At 35.9% G+C, this 18,579-nt stretch overlaps 2 protein-coding genes across 4 annotated transcripts; one reads left to right on the top strand and one right to left on the bottom strand.

The window, feature by feature from the left end:
- Positions 1–219: 219 nt before the first annotated feature.
- Positions 220–3,575, bottom strand: LOC118433558. The gene is made up of 4 exons (XM_035845558.1): positions 3,567–3,575; positions 3,094–3,150; positions 855–1,459; positions 220–448 (listed from the first exon to the last, which is right to left on the bottom strand). The coding sequence occupies exons 1-4, from the start codon at positions 3,573–3,575 to the stop codon at positions 220–222; spliced, it is 900 nt and encodes a 299-aa protein (XP_035701451.1).
- A 982-nt stretch (positions 3,576–4,557) lies between these two features.
- Positions 4,558–10,079, top strand: LOC118433568. 3 transcript variants are annotated; one of them, XM_035845572.1, is made up of 7 exons: positions 4,558–4,785; positions 5,268–5,435; positions 5,535–5,691; positions 6,937–6,993; positions 7,097–7,736; positions 8,077–8,794; positions 8,866–10,079. In XM_035845572.1, exons 5-7 carry the CDS (start codon positions 7,658–7,660, stop codon positions 9,038–9,040), a joined length of 972 nt encoding a protein of 323 aa, XP_035701465.1. In that variant the 5' UTR covers positions 4,558–4,785; positions 5,268–5,435; positions 5,535–5,691; positions 6,937–6,993; positions 7,097–7,657; the 3' UTR covers positions 9,041–10,079. The 3 variants fall into 3 exon arrangements, with proteins under 3 accessions (XP_035701465.1, XP_035701466.1, XP_035701467.1); XM_035845573.1 differs by having other exon boundaries at positions 4,967–5,435; XM_035845574.1 differs by lacking the exon at positions 4,558–4,785 and adding an exon at positions 4,804–4,917.
- Positions 10,080–18,579: the final 8,500 nt, after the last annotated feature.

The raw sequence follows: 18,579 nt of genomic DNA, 5'->3' as shown, positions 1-18,579 counted from the left end.
ACCCGGATTAATTGTAAGTTGGGATGGAAGAAAAAGATGAAAACAAGGAACGGCCCTACATCTCGAAGAAACATGTAAAGTTTCCAGGACCGGGAAACAATTTGAGTAATCAATCCGTCCAAAATTTCCTGACTCGAAACTACTCTCAAATTTTAGACTGCGATAGAATTCACTGTTACAAATCCTTAAAATTTTCAAAGCAGGAAATGCCGGGAAAATCTAGCCCAACTGGGTGTGAGGTAATATATCGATACAAAGGTTTTCCAGACTGAGAGAATGTTTTTTTAACAAGGTGTACATAATTGTAGGAATTTCGGAAATAAGATCATCATTATGGTCGAGTTTAATCGCATAAAACGCAAGTTTCTTCAAAGGACCGGGAATTTCCAGTAAGCATTCCATATTGTTGTTGTCTAAGCCTCCAAACAATTCCAAGGTGTTCAGTGATCTGAAAATTAATAAAAAATATTTAGTCTCCTCTAAGTCTATTTAAAAAAATCAATTGGGTCTGGCATCGACGAAAAGTAAAAGATATGTTAATTCCATTATTAAGCCCACTTTTTTCTTATGAGTTACCAAAAAAACGAGATAATTCAAGGCAAACATCGATGAGGGTATTCATGCAGTGTGGGCATGTGGGCAGAGCCAAAAGTTCGCAACTAATTTTCCGCACAGAAAACTTGTTGCAAATGTTGTGAAATTTATTATTTTGCGATACGCTACTCATATAATGAATACCCCCAATACATATAACACCCAACGACATTTACGAGCTTGTAAAATTGTGCATGTTTAATGAATCCCTCTCCAATCCTGAATTTTTGTCAATATTCCCTTCCAAAATTGACACTTACCCCGGAAAGTTTTTCAGGAAACCAGCCTTTCCCAGTTCAAGTAGGTGACGAGTCTCAATTTGTATCTGTTCTATCGCTGTGAACGCTTCCGTCACTGCGTGGCCAATCCTCTCGAGCGATTCATTTCTAAGTTGGGCTGGATAACTGATTTCCAGTCTTTTCAATTTCGAGAAGCTCTTCCCGCAAAGGGATGGAAAAACATGGTAATTTTCCCATTTAAACTGTAACCTTTGCAGACTCGTGGGCGACATGCGAATGAGTCTGAGAACCGAGTCCTTCTGCCACTGAACGTGATGTGGGGTGAGGAATTGGATCGAAATTGATTTCATCTTGCGAACAGGATCAAACGTTTTGGGGTCAAAGGACGGCTCAACGTATTCACGTTGGCTGTATTTGTAGGAAAATTTTATGTCAATGTTGACCGGGCAAAATTTTAGTTTTTCTGCGACAACGTCATGATCGGTCGAGTTTTCTGGATGGAATTCAATCCCTATCTGCGTCCTGAGCTTGAGGGCGTGTGTGGCACCTACGTGCCACGATTTGGACACGAAACGACACTTTTTGATGTCAGGAATTGATAGGAATTTGCAAACTAGTGGAATCACCTGGCAAAGCAAAATATAAGTGTATCATAATCGCACTAATTCTAAAATTATCTATGTGCACGGGTTTCTTAATTCTAAAGCCAGCTATGTGCAGTCAGTGCTTAATTCTAAAAGGTGCTACATAAGTGCAAGGGAAGAACCAATGGTGTGAACAGTACACTTAGCTGATTTCAGAATTAACGAACGACTGCACATAGCTGATTTTAGAATTAAGAAACCAGTGCATATAGATCATTTTAGAATTAGTAGGACGATATGTAAATTACTGGTGAAAAAGCCAAAAAATCGAAAGTGTTGATGATATGTATCGTCGGCTTAGTGAGTAATGCAGCCAAGTCCAAAACGCCGAAATCAAGCCAATAGCAACTTACCAGTAGTAAGTCACCTATTTTGTACGGGACTAGGTCTGATTTCTTTTTGACGTGTTTTGGACTTGACTGTATTACTCACCCAAGGATATACGGAATTGTCAAAAAACATGGGAACTAATTTTTTTCTTAAAAATTCATAAAAAATATGTTCGAGGCAAAAATGTATAATTTTTCATTAACAAGACGTTTTTCCAAAATTGTATAAGACTAGCTTCGGAGAAAGAGGTACATGGTCCTAACGGTGTTGTCACAAAACCAAAAACGCTCTTACACGTGTACGCGCGTTTTTTCTCAAAGTGCCCCAAATTTTTCGTTTTGCCCCAAACGCACGGAACGCTGATTGTGACGCTATTATCCTGCCGATTTTCTCCACACATGGCATGTAATCCTAATTTAGGGTCGGTCAGAGCGTTCCAGAGAATTGACCGTTTAGGCTGAAATTGATAATGCCAACTACCTGAAATTTTTGGCAATGTTTTTCGTTTTTTAGAAATATTTCCAAAATTTATGAAATGGTATTGTTCCAGCTGCATATCTCTACAGAAACCCTATATTCTGGTTTGAACGCCGTTGGAGTGAAGCCTCTAGCTCAAGTATTAAAGGTACTTTGTAGGAACATCGACGACGGTCGAAATTGCTACAAAGTGCCCTTAATGCTAACTTTCCTAATGACCGCTTGTTTTATTTGCTTCAAATTTTGGTATGTTATTGACCCTTAGGAGGCGAACATAGTTAAATTACCCCAAAGTCGAAATCGACCTGAGTGACCTTGTTTTAGAGGTCAGCGGGACAAATCAGAAGATAAAGTCTCACATATGTCCTATGTGGGGTGACCAGTCTACTCACATAAAAGAGATAGCCAGGCCAGCGGCGGTAGCACATTAAAGGCTAATTGCCGACAAGTCTCACATATGCGGTATCGTTCGAAAGGTCTCGGTGAGGGGATTCATAATATGTATACGCTGTGGGGTCTTGGACCACTCTCTGATGTTCCAGAGACAGGAGAATACTTTTGAGTTTATGTGCATTGATTGTCATATGAGGTCCCAATCTGCTGCAGTGTTAAATTTTTGAGAATTGACAATTTTACTTCCGAAGCTAGTCATAAGCTTGTTATTTAACTGAAAATTGAAACTTATTGCATGTAATTCTCATGCATTTTGGGGAAAATAATTTCCCATGTTTTTTGACAACTCTATACAATAATGAAGATAAGTTAATAAATAATTTTTCGAAGTTAGGATGTAAAACCAGGTTTTTTACATCAGGGATAAGCTCTGGATCCTCCTCATCATCAGAATAAGGCATGGAATCCCCTCCCTGCAAAATATTTAAGATAATCAAAAAAATAAACAAGAAGCATCTATGTTCTCAATTGTTTCGCACCATTTTGAGTCTCCGATTATTCGATATCAGTGGTGCTAATAAGTCGGTCAGGAATGCCAATAACTGGCTCTAATTAGCATGAATTGATGCAAAAGAGTCGTTAACAGACAGACGGACGGACGGACGGACAAGAGGAATTCAATAGCTCCTCTGCTGCGCAGGGTGAGCTAATAACTATAATTTTTACTTCCAATTTATCAAGATTTCATGTCAAAATTATGGCGTCTTTTCCCTCGTTCTTGTTAAGTTAGAAACATTGGTCTCCAACCTATAAATAGATCATTCAATTCGTTTTGTTAGATATGTACGTGATCATATTATTTCATCACAATGCGTATTTTTGTGTGTACCAAATCCATATCCAACGATAAACTTGCGTACCATGTGTGCCTCTTTATTTATTAAGTAGCGCAAGCTACTTTATGCGATCGGTTAGTTAGTCTGTCCGTCCGTCTGTCTGTCTGTCCTACTGTCTGTCTGTCTGTCTGTCCGTGAGTACTAAAACTCGAGAACGGTTTGTCGCAGCGACCTGAAATCTTTAACACATGTTCATCACGGGGGTGGGGTGACACCCTATTAAGGGGGTGTGGCCACTGTGTCGACATCATGTCGAAAAACGTCGCCATGGCCTAATTTCTGGATTTTTTGGGCGATTTGCATGAAATTTGGACAAAACATGTTTTTTAGTGTTGTCGACATGTCGCAATATGGCGACTAAGGTTTCGACGACAAATTTTATCGCCATGCCCTAATTTCGGCATTCTGCGGTCGATATGCATGAAATTTAGGCAAAACATGTTTTTCTGTGTTGTCGACATGTCACAGTATAGAGCATGTGGTCAATTAATTAATTAATCAATCATTAATCAATTAATTAATCAATCAGTCAATCAGTTAATTAATTAATTAATTAAAGTAATTAATTGAGAATTAATTTGAGCTTTATAGCGCAAATTAATTCTCAGCATTCTCAGCATTCTCAGCATTATTGCGCTACTTATGTATCGTGCTTTGCCGCAATTTATTTAATATGCATCGACTTGGATGCACTATAAATTTGTAATGATGAGAGGAGAAAATTATGATTTGCAAAACAATGCAGGTTTTATCCATGGGAAGATAGGCTTTTGTTGGTAAAGTATACGTACACAAAATAAAATGTGGATTGGATAGAATACCAAATCACATAAATGGATCACACGTGCATAAATGGATTCCGTATCTTTAGACACACCCATGTATAAATCAATGAATGTATGTGTGGTGATGAATATAATTTTGGTGGTGAGAGTATGCAAGATAACCCTGCTTATCGACAAGAACTGCCACGTCGACAAAAAACTCCATCCTGAGTAGCCATTTTGTGGAATACTTCTTTACAATATGTTGAGTGTTAAAATATGTAGCATTCGTTTTTTTTCGCTAATTTTTGCGTAGATTTTTATTTGCGACATTTCCACAAGAGGTGCAGTGACGACTAAAACTTATTCATCAAGAGCTGTTCTTATATGAATTTAGTGTACATATCGTAACTTCGAGACGGTTATAAATCTTGTTACCGGAGCCAGCGTAAGTTCTCGTCACACAAGTTTTTATTATCATTTAATATTGAGCTGAAGGTTTGCAAGCTATATATTCCTGTCATATTACTTAATTTAGAAAACATAAATTCAAGATAAACACAAGACAAAATATTTTTTGGTACACGTTTTTTTATGAAAATATCTGATCAGTTTTATTTAATTTGCAGATCCTTAACAACCTAAATTTACTTAATTCGTGTAAAACAGAAAAAGTTAAAAAAAATAAAATAATTGTAAAATGTTAAAATGGCAAAAGTATTGTTTCGTTATGCCCCTCAGAGATACCTAATTACTCAAATTTAATAAAAATATTAACATTATTTTAAAATTAAATTAAAGTAGCATTTAAATTAAAATAACGTTTACATACATTAAAATGACATTTAAATTAAAATAACATCTTAATTCTAACAATATTTAAATTAAATCAACCTTTAAATTACAATAGTCTTTCAATTAAAATTTCAGTTTAAAAATTCCGAGTGAACAATGGCATCTTCACAGTCGGAAGGAATACTTGAAAAAACTATTAAGGAAAACTTCACCGAGCTCAGAAATGCGTTGGCTGTGAGTGGGAATTTGCTAAGCTGTCTCGAACAGAATAAAATTATCACGGATGAGAAAGTGGCATCTTTGGTAATTTATTAGTAATAATTTATTACGTATTATTCACAATCTTAAATTTACTAATCGCAATGTAAACATTTCTGGTTAATTAAAGTCTTTCTATTTAAGGGAAAGATTGACGGAAATGGAAATAAGGCGGAGGCATTGCTTAAAATCCTTCGTGATTCAAGAACCGATTCTGACATACCCGTGATTATGAAAGCTCTCAGTGACGACATTAGCAGCAATAGCAAAGTTCTTAAAATATTTGAGCAGTCCATGGCAGGTATCAAAAAGAGGTTTAAATATGTTTAGATAATTTATGAGCAGGACATTGATCAATTTGTAAATTGTGACTCTAATTATGAACAAGGAGCAGCATCTTGTCTGATAAACAGTTAAACGTTATAATTTCTAAGTTCCCGCAGGAAATTTTGCCGCGCATTGAGTTACATTGAGGATATTAATTACGAGGTCGAATCTTTAGCGACATTAGCAGAAAAAATTGTTTGAAAATTGGCTTGTGAATTTACGGACCTTCAATAGTTTCCCAAGTAGAAATTGGGAAAATTCACGTAAAATTCACGTGAAATATCTGTCACTTGGCCGCAATTGTCACATGGAATTAACGTGACATAGACGATAAGTGTGAACTTCACGTGAAATTCATGCAAATTTCAAATTTACCTGAAATTCACGTGAATTCCATGAGACAAATGCGGCCAAGTCACACATAGTTTACGTGAATTTTCCCAATTTCTATTTGGGTTAACCAGATTGTGTTCAAAATCACATCGTAATGCGATCAGGGAATGTCCATATATGACGTTGTCATTTTAGTGAGTGAATGGTTTTGGTCTACTTATTTTGCGGCGTTAAAATTCCTTATCCCTTAATGTTTACGTTGGGTGCTAAAATCGATAATTTTTGATGACATAATATATGGATAATCCATCATGCAAACTCCTAATGAATATCCCCATTGAATCTTTTAACTTAAAATTTTGAGTAGCCACTCCAACTCTAGTTCCAATTCTCATTCATAGTACCACCGTAAAAACAGTTTACGAAGCACCCAGAATGGATCAAGCTTAGTATAAACCGTATCATCGTACTAATTCTAAAATGAGCTATGTGAAGTCGTTTGCTAATTCTAAAACCAGCTATGTGTGGTCAGTGCTCAATCCTAAAAAGATCCAAGTGCACCATAAGAACCAATGGTGTGAACGGTGCACTTAGCTGGTTTCAGAACTAAGAAGTGACAGCAACTTGCTGGTTCTAGAATTAACGAACGACCGCATATAGCTCGTTTTAGAATTAAGAATGTTTAGTAACGGAATTTTTAATAGTATAATTTATCGAAACCTACATACGAAATCTCTGATAGTAGTCTCCGTAACTGATTTCGCGACACGAAAGATTCACGAGAAGTAGTGAAACTTTCATTGTTAATTTGCATGCTAAACTGGATTTCTAATCGAATTGAGTCTTACAACTTTTTAATCTTTAATATAATTTAATATCCCCACAGCCGGATCCCAACTTCGACATGATCACTTTACCAACCCCATAACTTGTTTAAGAAGAGGTAATGGGTTAACCTGCTTTGAATACATGTGTAACTAATTAATTAAACTTTGCCCAATAATGAGCCATAAAACCTTGATAAAACCTGGAGATTTTGAATTTAGAAACTGACTGCAAGGCTGAGAACTTCGCTCAGATCCCTCAAATTCCCTTCCTCCCTTTTCCAAAGCCTGATAAAAATTTCACTGGCAGGACGAAATTTATGGACGATGTGATCAGTGCTCTCCAATTAAGTAAAAATCCAAGTCATCAGATCGGCTTTCCTCTCGTCGACCTCCATGGTCTTGGCGGGCATGGGAAAACTCAAACTGCACAAAGCATCGCAGAGCGTTGTACCAAAAATAAGATATATATAAGATATATATAAGATAAATATATTCTCTGGCGTGATTTGGATTGATGCCGAAGAACAAGCTGGAATCATAGAAAAAATCACTAGAGAATTAAAAAATCAAGGAATTAAGCACTTGCCAGAAAATGATGGGATCTTACTTGCCAGTAAATTTTACGATTCAATAGCTTCCAAAAGTCCCAACAAAATTCTAGTCATATTTGACAATGTGGAAGGATTTCAAGAAGTCGAGAAATATTTACCAGTTAACAGAAATGTGGATAATATAGCGGTCCTACTCACCTCGGTGGAGAAGATTACAATTGCAATTGGAATGGGGGAAATTGACACTTATAAAGTGGATATTTTGGGGGAAGATGAAGCGAGTGAGTTGGTTGGTAAAATACTGAAAGGTAATTAAAAAGTTTGTAATAACGTGTTACCAATTCGTCCAGATTTTGTTATTATGGTAACAAATTCGTCCAAAATAATAACTATACTGTAAGAAATCGGACCATACCCAGAAATAAACGTGCATGAGTCGATCGCAGTGGTTGTAAAATTATCAACGACTGGTTATAAATTTTTACACGTCACGGTAAATTACTAAATTCAAGCCATTTTTGTATAACCACGGCGATGCAGTTGTGTACGTTTCGTAACCGAATTTCTTAAAGAGTAACAATATGAACATAAATATTGTTACTTTGTAAATTTGTTTTAATAGTTCATGTGTTTTTTTAATTAATTTAGTAGGTTCAATTGTTTGCACGAAATCTGAAGTTTCCCTTCTTGTGGCTGAGTCTGGACGAATACCAGTAACTCTCTGTATCATGGCAAGAATTATTGTCAGCGTTAACATGGGAGGCTCAACATACAGCATAACTAAGCTACTACAAGAAATGAAGGATAAATCAAAACTACTCAGATATCCAAGTGGTCCCAAACATAATCTAGACTTGCAATACAAGAAAAGCTTGTACACTTGTGTGAAAATTGCTCTGGACAAATTGCAAGAATCCAAGGATGTGTATGCTCCCATGGCCATACATTTCATTGAAGGATGCGCCTATTTCCATAACGAGTGTCCCATTGATTATTTCCTGAATCATGTCACCACATTCAAACAGGATATAGAACAAGTTTTAATTGAAGTTTTCGTCCCACTTAAACCAATGGAGGTTTTGACAAATGCCATCCGGCTCCTCTCAAGATTTTCATTGATTAATACCACACCTGATAAAAAATACGAATTTGGGATAAAGGTAGAAATCCATCGTCTTGTGCAAGCCACAGTGAGATTAATACAAAAGTACAAAGAACGAGATCTATTGGAAGAACTCATCTGCTGCAAAGATTATCCTAAATTTAAATCGTTAGACCAGGGTGGCAAATTGAAAGAAACATATTTTCTTTCTCACCCAACCGCCATTCTTTGGTCGCACGCATCAAACCATGAGGATCTTATTAGGTAGATCTCATTTATTCGTTGTCGCAACGGCAGACTATAAAAATAATAATAATTCTTTTAATCCCCACCAGGAAATATTTCATCGAGAGAGGATCACTATCGAACATGATTTATTACGGATTTTTCAATGAGGTTAGAAAAATCGTTGAATTACTCGGAGAAAAAGAATCAGCCAGGAAGATACTTCAGGTCGAACCCAAGGATTTCGATTCGATGTTCCTCGAAACGGATTGGGATCTGCCATAAAATATGATTTCAACGGACTCGGGCGGTATTTTATGAGAATACTTCGAGATAATCTAGGTGACGTTGACGAACTACTGTTTAACGCTGGGATACGTATCGCTTTAAGCTTTTGCGTAAAACACACGAATCTCCACACGGTGACAAAATTGGTGAAAGAGTTCGCCTTGGACGAAGATAATATTTTTCCTACTTTACTTATGCAAGCGATAACCTGTAAAAAATGGGACATTCCAGAGTATCTATTGGCCAAGAGTACACATAAGGATTTGCATGTCAAAGGGATGCGTGGATACACTGTCTTATATTTTATGGTTCGTAGTGAATGGGACGGAAAATCGGAAATAGCGCTTGCTATTGCAAATACAATTATGTCAATATGTCCGGAATTGATATATGAAAAAAATGACGATGAAGAATTGCCTTTAAATGTCCGCTAAGCTTGGGCGGGATGGTGCCCTCAATTTTCTACTGATGAATATGTCCGATATTAAGTCGCAAATTGATTGCCCTGATAAGTATGGAAATACTGCACTGATGCTGGCAATTCGAAATTTGAAGGAAGGACCGAAAGTCATTCAGATTTTGATAGAGGCCGGAGCCAATAGTCATTACCAATATTCATTACGTGTGTTCTGAGCGCCTGGCATTATGCATTATGTTTTCGGGTTAATTACAGCAAAGTCAGACTTGTACTAAAATCCTAATAGAAAATGAGGTTTCCCCATACTGTCTTGATAATAAGGGTGACACATTTTTCCATTCTTTTATGAAGGGGCAGTTTAGTAATGCGGTGCCATCGGAAATTAACCAACTATCGGAGTTTATAACTTCAAATAAATTGGGGGAAATATTTGACTCTAAAAATGGATATGATCTAACAATTTTGGAGTTGGCCGAGAGACTCAAGGTTTCTGACCCAAGGGATTATTTGGACAATGCTGCCAGAAAAAAGCGTTTCCTAGAGAATTTGGATGTTGTTATTGGTTTTGTTAAGCACTTTAAACAACTAAATTAATAATATGAACCTAATGTCACTAAATTGCTTAAAGATTTATTTTTTGTTCAATAATTAATGTAAGAGACAAATTAAAACAATGGTTCATTATCAATGGACCACATTAAATTATAAAAAACGTTATTTAAACTGCGTAGAAAGACAACAAGCAAACTATCAAATCTATCTAAAACACCTTAAAAAGCACACTCATTCGGAAACTGGTGTTAAATCGACACTGCCCGCAGCGCAGATTCATACATGTCTTTACTGGCACGGTGATAACGCGTATTATGTGGTGTGGTGATTAAAAATTTACCGCTCAGAAACAGGCTACTACCACTCGGGGATGAAATTATTACCAAATCAATACCAATACAGAGTGTACATTTATTTACATAACTTCTCGGAATTTGCCGGATTTCTTAGTGTGCACAATTTACATAAGTAATTTAATAGAATCGCCTCGAAATCTACTTCTTTCCAAACTTACCGATCAAGTAAAACAAACTAACGATGTCGTATGCATGGATGTAGTAGATTTATTTTAAAATAGATTTCATAAATGAATTTTTAGTTTTTTGCCATGTGAACTTACTTCTCAGATTTTTGTTTACTTATATAACAACAAAATTACATACCTTTAACAAAATTGTCATACCTTTATTTAAAATTCAAATTAATAAAAGTATTAATTAACTAATCAGCAGGGAAACTATGCTAACAACTTGATAAAGTCATACACAAATCAGTGTGTCAGCGTGGTGATTCTTTGAAATTAGGACTTCAAATTCCAAGAAGGCAAAGCTGACGGGGAAATTCAGGGGGAAATATTTTCTTTCCGAGTGGATGGGTAAGTAATTGGTCCAGAGGCATGTCAAGACCTACCACGGAAATTAAAAAAACGAAGGCAAATTATCAGTGCACCCTTTGTGACTAACGAGGTCAACCGGTCATCTATTGATGAATACGCCCGATATCCTTATTACCGGCCTAAACTGGAAATGGTAAGAAAAATAGCTTGTACCAAAATATGTATGTCAGGTTATCTAAAATTTTATATGAGTACTTGTTAGCTTTGCAAAATATGCAAAATATAAATACGCAGCTTGGCCATTATGCATGAAGGGTTCTGTTATTTCGAGTTGAATCACAAGGACAATAGAACCTCCGAGCAAGCTATACTTATAAATAACCCAGATTTTGTTGGAACTTGGTATGGCTGCACAGGTGTTCATGTAAAGGTGAAGGTAACGTATATACGGATACAAGAACTAGGCAAATCTTGTTTTCATGGAGCTCTCTCAGCCTACATACATATGCGCTCGGATTTTGGTAGAAGTAAATAGTCTCAATCAAACACGAAAATCGAAAAAACAGTTGTATTATTTTTACCTACTGAAATTTATATTGTGGTTGAATTTCATATCACATACATTAGTACACTATGTTGGAAAAGCCGACTATAAAAGTCTTTAAAACACTAGTATTAAACTTTGTACCGTATGGTATTAAGTTTTTATATTTATTAGTAAATCATTAACAAGGCGGTAAAGTCACATATCAATTTCTTTAGAGTGTGGTATTTGGTACTTAGCACAAAATACCTGTGTAGTAAATTATTTAATAGTTATTGAATCATTTATGTACATTTTATGATAGTTAAATATTTCTATATCTGTATAAATATGTTGCACTCATTTCACACTTTAGCACATCTATTGTTGTATTATTTAGTCAAAACTGAAATTTAACTGATTACGTGTTTGAAGTAACTTTGTTATTAAACTAAACGTTTTAAATGAGAACATGACCTAAATTGCAAAATAGAAAATACTACGTGGTAGACAGGGTTTCGATTGGTAAAAACCAAATTGACCAGGGCAGTGGGAAAAAGTGGGAAAAAGGCACTTTTACCATCCACCCAAAATAAGTGGGAAATGGGAAAAATGGAAGAAATGGGAAATACTGTGCTTTGAGGCGATCCGAAACAACTTCTGTAAAACTTAATATTTTCAAAATCTGAGTTCATATTCGTATTCTCCATAAGAAAATAAGTGGGTAATACGGTTAAAATCGAGCAATCTTTAAAATTAGCATGTATTCATATGGAAAAATGGGGAAAAAGTTCAAAACTGTTCAAAACTGTTCAAAAGTGGCCGTATTATATACCAAAATTTTCAGAATTTGATGGAGATGACGAATATGAAGTCGAATTCCGAAAATATTGAGTATTAAAGAAGTTAGCTTTCCCCATTACTAAACACATGGGCCGCTATTTTTCCCGTTTGGACGGTAAATACCATTTTTCCCGGTTTTTCCCACTTTTTCCCACCTGCCGTGGGAAAAAATAGTTTTGGACGGGAAAAACGAAACCCTGGTGGTAGAGCTGTTATCTAGCTGCTAAAATAAAGTAATGTTAATAATGAGCACCATTATGCGATGCACTTCCGCCTAAATGTAAATACTTCTATGTTCGATTAAAAAATCCCTCAATCAAAAAAATGCTTCTTAAAAAAGAAATGAAATTTATTACAAATAAATAAATAATATTTACACAAATTAAAATAGATTTCATAAATTATTTTTTTGTTTTGTGCCATGTAAGCTTACTTCGGCCAGATAACTTCTCAGATTTTTGATTACTTTATGTTTTTTTGAGGAAAAGTAGTGTAAAGGGATCAAATTTATTCATGACAGAAGTAAAGACAAAAAATGCATAATAACAAAATATCTCGACATTCTCACAAACTTTTATTTAAAATTCAAATCAATAAAAGTATCCATTAACCCATCAGCAGCAAAATCAGAGTAAAATATGCCGACAATTTGATATCATTATCAGCGTGTCCATTCCTTGACATTAGCATAGCAAATTCCAAGGAGGCAATGCTGTCGAGGAATTCTGGGGGAAACATTTGCTTTGCGAGCGGATCCATATGTAATTGGTCCGAGTTTGTGGTATGTACGTCCATGAAATAAGGAAAATCTATGGTAAATTGTGAATGGAAGGTGAGTGGGTGGCGGACAGAGGAGAATGTCCAAGTCATCCCTTGCTTGTGGTCCCTTTTGTGTCAGAAATATACCTTTTTCATGTGAACCTTTTTTCACACTTGCTTTGAATTTTGGGTAGAATCGTTAGTCGTTCAAGTTTATTAAGTAGCGTCAGCTACTTATTGTTATCACTTTGTCCGTCCGTCCGTCTGTCCGTCTGTAAGCAGGATATCTCAAGAACGTGTCAACAGAATTAAACGCGGGTTTCGCAATTTTGCTTCTAATTTTTAATTCTCGGTCGAGTTCGATAATGGGGTCAATCGGACCACCCCCCACAGCGGGAGGGGGTGTGTTGTGGCCGGAACTTCAATTTAACCTTAATTTTCATATGGGGTATCATATTAAAGGAAATTTCGCTACGAACTCAACGACGACATATTTTTTACCTTTGACCTCGTCGTTAGGGTCAGGAGGTCAAAAAACACTTAATGGGATCTCATTTTAAAGGACATTTTGATACGAATTTTGACACGACGACAATATTTTTGACCTCTTGACCGTGGCGATGAGTTCAAAGGTCAACAAATACAGAATTGTCATATTTGATGTCATATAAAGAGAAACTCTGACGCTACTTTTTAAGTATGCTTGGAGCGTTTATTCTAAATATGCACCAAAAACTGCATTCGCAGCGAAAGGTTCCTTTCCTTGTTCAGCCCAACTGCAAACATGCTTTCGTAAAAGTAGTCTTACTCTAGGTTTTGTTAGCATGGGAGGGTGTCCTACAAGTCCTATGTATCAGTTCAAGTTATCACATGTTCAACCACATTTTTCTCACGAAAAATGACTTGCACTCATATAAATATCTGATAAAAATACTTCATAAATCAGAGAGTTTATTAAGTAAATAAATCCGCATATTACACTGGTTCAGCATAACTCTTGGGAGAAATTGATTTGAAAATATTCCCATTTCAGTAAGAAATAAATTAATAATTACAACTTAGAATTTACCCTTTTGCAGAGACCACTAACACAAAAATGGGAATTTGCATTTCGGTCTTACATAAATCATGGTATAATTTTTAACAGAGGAATTTAACCTACTTAACACATAGAATGGAATCCAACCAACATAATAATTTTAAGTGTGCTAAGTGCTCAAAAAGTTTCAAATGGAGGGGGAATCTGGAGAAACACGTTGGTTGGTTGGTTGGTAGTCATTTATTCACAGGTTATTCCTTAATCAGTACAATTTAATGACTGGTTTACATCAAGTAACACTAAAAAATAGATTGAGAGAAGACTTAAAATTAACTACATAATTCGCTCTTATAAATTATTGTTCTCTTATAACCTAACAAAATTATTACCACGCTTTTTCATGACAAACTCCGTGATACGACTTCGTACGTTACCAGCTATCTGCACATTTTCATCTAGTATTTCTTCTATCATTTCCTTGTCTAAAGTATTCCACATTTTAATTGAGTAATAACGCACTGAATTTGTAAACATAACAGAATTATGTGTAAGTATATGCATTTTCTGTGAACTTCTTGTTCTATGTCCCGTTTCATTCAGAACGTCGTCACGCACGACCCCAATGCCCAAGTAGTTTGTAAGGATTGTGAATACATTGTAGACGCATAAATTACTCTATCATTAATGACCATTAAAAACCTGTATTCCTAAAATGTCTCCAGATTTGTAGCAGAACATTAAAAAATCGCGTAGTACTGTATCGTCATATGCGAGAAATGCACAGCAGCAAGATTGCAAAACACACGTGCAAAATTTGCCATCGAGTATTTGGCAGGGCAACCCATCTCCGAGGGCATACGAAAAGTATGCACAATTCGAAAAATGTCAGGCCACGATTCCCCTGTACGTTTTAAGGATGTGGTAAATCCTTCCTGGACAAGTTTACCGCTACCGCGCATGTGAAAACCATTCACACCGAGGCGAGACCACGACACGCATATGCGCGTTATGTCCGAAAACATTTCTTGACAAGGGATCCGTTCTAAAACACTTTAAAGGAGAGCATGCCGAAAATCCTGTCCGATTTCGGTGCACCCTTTGTGTGAAGGAATTTAAGCAAAAGTGTTCCCTGGACAAACACATAGCTGTCCATACGACGGAAAAATGCTACAAATGCTCGACTTGTGGGAGGAGCTTTGCACTTCGGGGTAATCTCAGAACGCACCAGGTAAACTAAAAAAAATAATGGTATGTAGGAGTGGCAAGCTGTCGGATCGGATTAAGAAGCGTTTCGGATCAAGCCGCTCGGATTTCGGATCCTGAAATGAGCCATCAGATCCAATAAAATCCGATGGATTGCCACTCGTACACTAATAGAAAAATTTAATCTTTTTTCAAAAGTAAGGGCCTTACTTTTCAAAAAAGCTAAAAATGTACAAATTGTTTTGAACGGAAGATAACTCCTCATGGGTAGAATTAATTTTTGATTAATCGTTCCAGAGAATCCATCAAGACAAAGAGGAGCGAGAAATTTTTAACTGCCAGTTGTGCCCTTGGACATGTTTGACCCAATCTGGAGTCCAGAGGCATGTCAAGACGCGCCACGGAAATGAAAAGAAGACGGCAAGTTATCAGTGCACCCTTTGTGACAAGGCACTAACGAGGTCAACTGGTGTGACACTTCATATGCAAGCAAACCACCCGACAAACGAGATGCCGATTCATTCCTGTGAGAAATGCGGGTACAAAAGTAGGATGAAATTTGCCCTAACGAGACACGTGCAACGGGTGCATGACCGCGTTAAGAGAACCGAATGCTATTTCTGTGGCAAGAAATTCTTTGACTTTAAAGATTTGGTGTCACACTATCCATACTTTAGAAAAATAAGACATGTGGTAAATACATTATTAACTGGCGGGGATAAAATCGAAATTTGGGTGACACAGAAAAGAACCGGCAGTAATAATAATAATAAATATTTATTATACTGATCTTACCATAATATGTGATACACAAAACGACTCATGTAACTTAGAGAAGGAGACTCTATAATCATTTGCTAGTTTAAGTAAGCATCATACATGGTTTCGACAGTTTACATACTCTCTAAGCCACTGCTGCTAAATAAAACTACTTGGTCCCCGACTGCTAAGCGTGTCCAGGGTATTTACTATGTTTTTTAGAATCTACTAGGACCCTAGACCAAGGCTTCATTCATATTTACGTGTTAATCGCATATTTGGCGCCATGGCGTGGCGCCAACCTTAAAAATATGCGTTTTCGACCAATTTCAAACCTCCATTACTTTTTCAATTTCCGTCGGATTTTCAAAATTTTGGGCTTAAAATGATCACAAAGATCAAAATTGTAAGAAAAAATTTAAAAATTAAAAATTTTTATTTTTTGATATATTTTTCAAAAAGTTTCGCCAAACCCCCGTTTCTAGGAAAATCAAAAAATTTTGACAAAACTTCAAACAATCAATATTTTGAAAAACTGGATGGCATACGAAAGTTAAACTCTTTTTCATGATTTTTGGAAATTTTTTTGAAAAACCGCCCGGGATTTCAAAAGTTATGGCGGTTTTAAAAATAAAAACATACAAATTTGTCGAATTTGGCGCCACGCCATGGCGCCAAATATGCGATTAACACGTAAATATGAATGAATCCTTTGTCTAGGGTCCTAGTAGATTCTAAGAAACATAGTGGGTATCCTGGGCACGCTTAGCAGTCGGGGACCTTCCCTTGTTAGAGAAAATCACAACTGCTAATTAGAGACTGGGCTAGTTTTTTTTCGCCTAAATTTTAAACATTAGAAAATAATGTAGAATTCATTTTGCCTTAAATTAAATAAGTTCTCATTTAACAAGATATGCTATCAATTCACATAATTCACGTGAAATCAAAATCATCTTAAACGAGATTTAGGAGTAATTTTATCACGATTAGATGAATTGTTGTAAAAATTAAATAAATGCTTTTAATAATTTCAACCTTTTTTTGATGAAACGAATGTGCATAAATTTTCATTGAAAGGCTGGTAATATAGATAGCGGACAAGCAGGGTCATAATTAGAGACCCGGCTTTACTTAGAACAGGGCTATAAATAGAGTATTTACTGTGATTTATATTTATTTTAGCTGGGTGGCCGAGTTTTTTTAATACTTATTTTTCATAAAAGATAATTGAGAATGTGTTTTAATAAAGTTTAAGTTTAGTTGGAGAGTCTTAAATTTCCACGTTTTTCTTCAAATTACCTTCTCGTAAACTTTATAATGTAGTTGGGAAAGAACTGTTAATCATTAGTTCCAATACATATACTGAAATTAAGGCTTATTAATTAAATTGATTAGAAATTAAGTAAGTAAAATTGTTTTTTTAAATACAGTTTATTCCTATAATCAAATTTTTGAGCAATACATACCAGAAGACGACACAAGCTACGGATTACTTACAATAATTCATTGTAAGGAATTTACCGAAATTTACATATTACATTGACTTTCGTCTGGAGGGATTTAATTCATCGTAAATATGTATTAAGTTGGCAAGTTTTAATGTGAACAAATAAGACGTTTCTGACAGACGCCGGGCCTTGAGACCCGAAAATTTCAAAATGAAGCTGGATTTGTCCTCTGAGTATTCTGAGTATCTACGGACTTCTCTTATTGATAAAACTTAACCATAAAACAAGCGAAACATTTAAAAACGAAGTCATTTTTATGGTAATATTTTAGTAAATATGGTTAATAGTGCTAATACACAGCGCTCTTGACGAGCGAGATAAAATTTTCTGGGTGTGTATCATGCAATCGGCTAAAAAAGCGGCAATTTATGTACAGGGTTAAGAACAAGTTATTTAGTTTTCAAATCGTAAAATTCATTGGACAATTTCCATCTATCTACGCGTAAATTTCTGATAAGGGAAATAGAAAATTTCAAATTAATTTTGCAAAATTTAAAACCCAAAAATGGACATCAAGCAAGATAAAAGTTTCAAGTGTGCCCACTGCGAGAAGGGTTTTACAACCAAAAAATATTTAAAGTATCACACCGAAGCGCATGACGATAATGCTCAAGTAAATTGCGAGGTTAGAGATACTATAAACCAAACAATTTATATTATAATCTAAAATATTTATGTATTTATTTATTTAGATATGTGGGAAAACTTTAAAAAATCCCGCCGTCCTCAAAACACACCGGAGATACATGCACGGACCCAGGAGAAAATACTTGTGCGAAATTTGCACCCATGATTTTGGCAGTTCGTCAAATTTGTTGGATCACATGGGAAGAATTCACCAGAAAGGCTCACGATATGCTTGCACATTTTTAGAATGTGGCAAATCCTTCTTCGCCCAGCGAGAGGTTGATCGACACCTGAGCAGAGTTCACGTCTTGACCTCGCAGCGAGAACGGCACCCTTGCACTTTTTCAAGCTGTGGGAAAACCTTTCTTAGCAAAAATTACATTCCGCAACATATCAGGGTGCGTGCGGGAGTTTGAAGTGAGACATGTGTTTTTTTTCTCCTCTCCCACTAATTTCCAGAGAAATTATTT

This window comes from Folsomia candida, unplaced genomic scaffold (genome assembly GCF_002217175.1).
Source record: "Folsomia candida strain VU population unplaced genomic scaffold, ASM221717v1 Fcan01_Sc058, whole genome shotgun sequence".
Classification (NCBI taxonomy): Eukaryota; Metazoa; Arthropoda; class Collembola; order Entomobryomorpha; family Isotomidae; genus Folsomia; species Folsomia candida.
Note: the sequence above shows the minus strand (reverse complement) of the source record. Positions and strands in the feature narration are given on the sequence as shown.

Excerpts from the sequence above, each read along its gene's own strand:
- LOC118433568 (XM_035845572.1), top strand. The coding sequence starts at position 7,658 with ATGGGGGAAATTGACACTTATAAAGTGGATATTTTGGGGGAAGATGAA. Across the intron at positions 7,737-8,076 it reads GGTTGGTAAAATACTGAAAG|TAGGTTCAATTGTTTGCACG; the intron begins GTAATTAAAAAG and ends TAATTAATTTAG. Across the intron at positions 8,795-8,865 it reads AACCATGAGGATCTTATTAG|GAAATATTTCATCGAGAGAG; the intron begins GTAGATCTCATT and ends AATCCCCACCAG.
- LOC118433558 (XM_035845558.1), bottom strand. Across the intron at positions 1,460-3,093 it reads ATCCAGAGCTTATCCCTGAT|GTGATTCCACTAGTTTGCAA; the intron begins GTAAAAAACCTG and ends TTGCTTTGCCAG. Across the intron at positions 449-854 it reads TTCCTGAAAAACTTTCCGGG|ATCACTGAACACCTTGGAAT; the intron begins GTAAGTGTCAAT and ends ATTAATTTTCAG.